The sequence below is a fragment of the Eimeria mitis genome, genomic scaffold (assembly GCF_000499745.2).
Source record: "Eimeria mitis Houghton genomic scaffold, Emh_scaff192, whole genome shotgun sequence".
Lineage (NCBI taxonomy): Eukaryota > Apicomplexa > Conoidasida > Eucoccidiorida > Eimeriidae > Eimeria > Eimeria mitis.
The window spans coordinates 15,957-17,175 of NW_013570241.1; the positions used below are offsets into that span (position 1 = coordinate 15,957).

Genomic DNA, 1,219 nt, shown 5'->3' on the forward strand with positions numbered 1-1,219 from the left:
CAGATGCTGCTGCTGCTGCTGCTGCTGATACTTGCTTCGAGTGTCTTTTGTCTTGTGCTGTCTTCTGCTTTTGTTAAAACTCTTCTCACAGTTTGCTGCTGCTTCCTGTTTTGTTTCAGCTGCTGCTGCTGCTGCTGCTGCTGCTGCTGCTGCTGCTGCTGCTGCTGTCTGAAGAGCATCGGAGTGTCTGCGCGCCGCAGACGCTGCGGCGTTGAGACTTCTGCTGCAGCAGCAGCTTTAACAGCAGCAGCAGCAGCAGGAGCAGCAGCAGCTGCTGCTGCTGCAGCAGCAGCAGCAAGAGCAGCAGCAGGCGCAGCAGCAGCAGCAGCAGCAGCAGCAGGAACGCCCGCACTTCATCTCCTTGCTGTTGCGTCTTCAGACCAGTCATCAACAGCAGCAGCTGCTGCTGGAGCAGCTGCATCAGCAGCAGCAGCAGCTGCAGCAGTAGCAGCGGCAGCTGCAGCAGTAGCAGCTGCAGCTGCAGCAGTAGCAGCAGCAGCTGCAGAAGCAGCAGCAGCTGCAGCAGCAGCTGCAGCAGCAGCAGCAGCAGCACCTGCTGCAGCACCAGCAACAACAACCGCAGCAGTGCCACCAGCAGCACAGAGTCAACCACCGCCTACACTGGCCACCTAGCCAGCTAGCTAGCTAGCGAGCTAGCTAGCTAGCTGGCTACCTATCTATCTATGTAGCTATCCAGCTAGCTAGATATATAGCTAGCTAGATAGCTAGCTAGATAGCTAGCTAGAGATGTAGCTGTATAGCTAGATATATAGATAGCTAGCTAGCTAGACAGCTAGATACATAGATGTATGGCTAGCTAGCTAGCTAGCTTGCTAGCTAGCTCGTTAGCTATCTCGGTAGCTGTCTAGCTAGCCAAGCACACAGATGAGCAGCCAGTGAGCTGACTAGCTAGCTAGCTAGCTAGCTAGCGAGTTACTTACTTAGCTAGCTAGCTCTTTATTCAACTAGTTAGCTAGCTAGCTAGCTAGCTAGCTAGCTGGCTATAGTTGGCAGCACGCTGCCTGACGTAGACCATCATCACAACCTCTCTGCAGCAACAGCTGCTGCTGCTGCTGCTGCTGCTGCTGCTGTTGCTGCTCCTGCAGCAGCAGCAGCAGCAGTGGCTGCTGTTGCAGCAAGTAATGCAGCTGCAGCAGCACTATCGCTCGTTTTAAAGACAAACAGTGTTGCTGCTGCTGCTGCTGCTGTTGCTGCTGCT

The 1,219-nt window shown here is 54.6% G+C and overlaps 1 protein-coding gene across 1 annotated transcript in view; it reads right to left on the reverse strand.

Moving 5' to 3' along the window:
- EMH_0002700 (uncharacterized protein) overlaps positions 1-1,219 on the reverse strand; it is a gene marked incomplete at both ends in the record, with an annotated part of 3,834 nt that overhangs the window by 1,990 nt on the left and 625 nt on the right. The window contains one exon of the mRNA XM_013496109.1: positions 1,028-1,217. Coding sequence (XP_013351563.1) covers positions 1,028-1,217 — 190 coding nt within the window. The remainder of the gene's footprint in view (positions 1-1,027; positions 1,218-1,219) is intronic.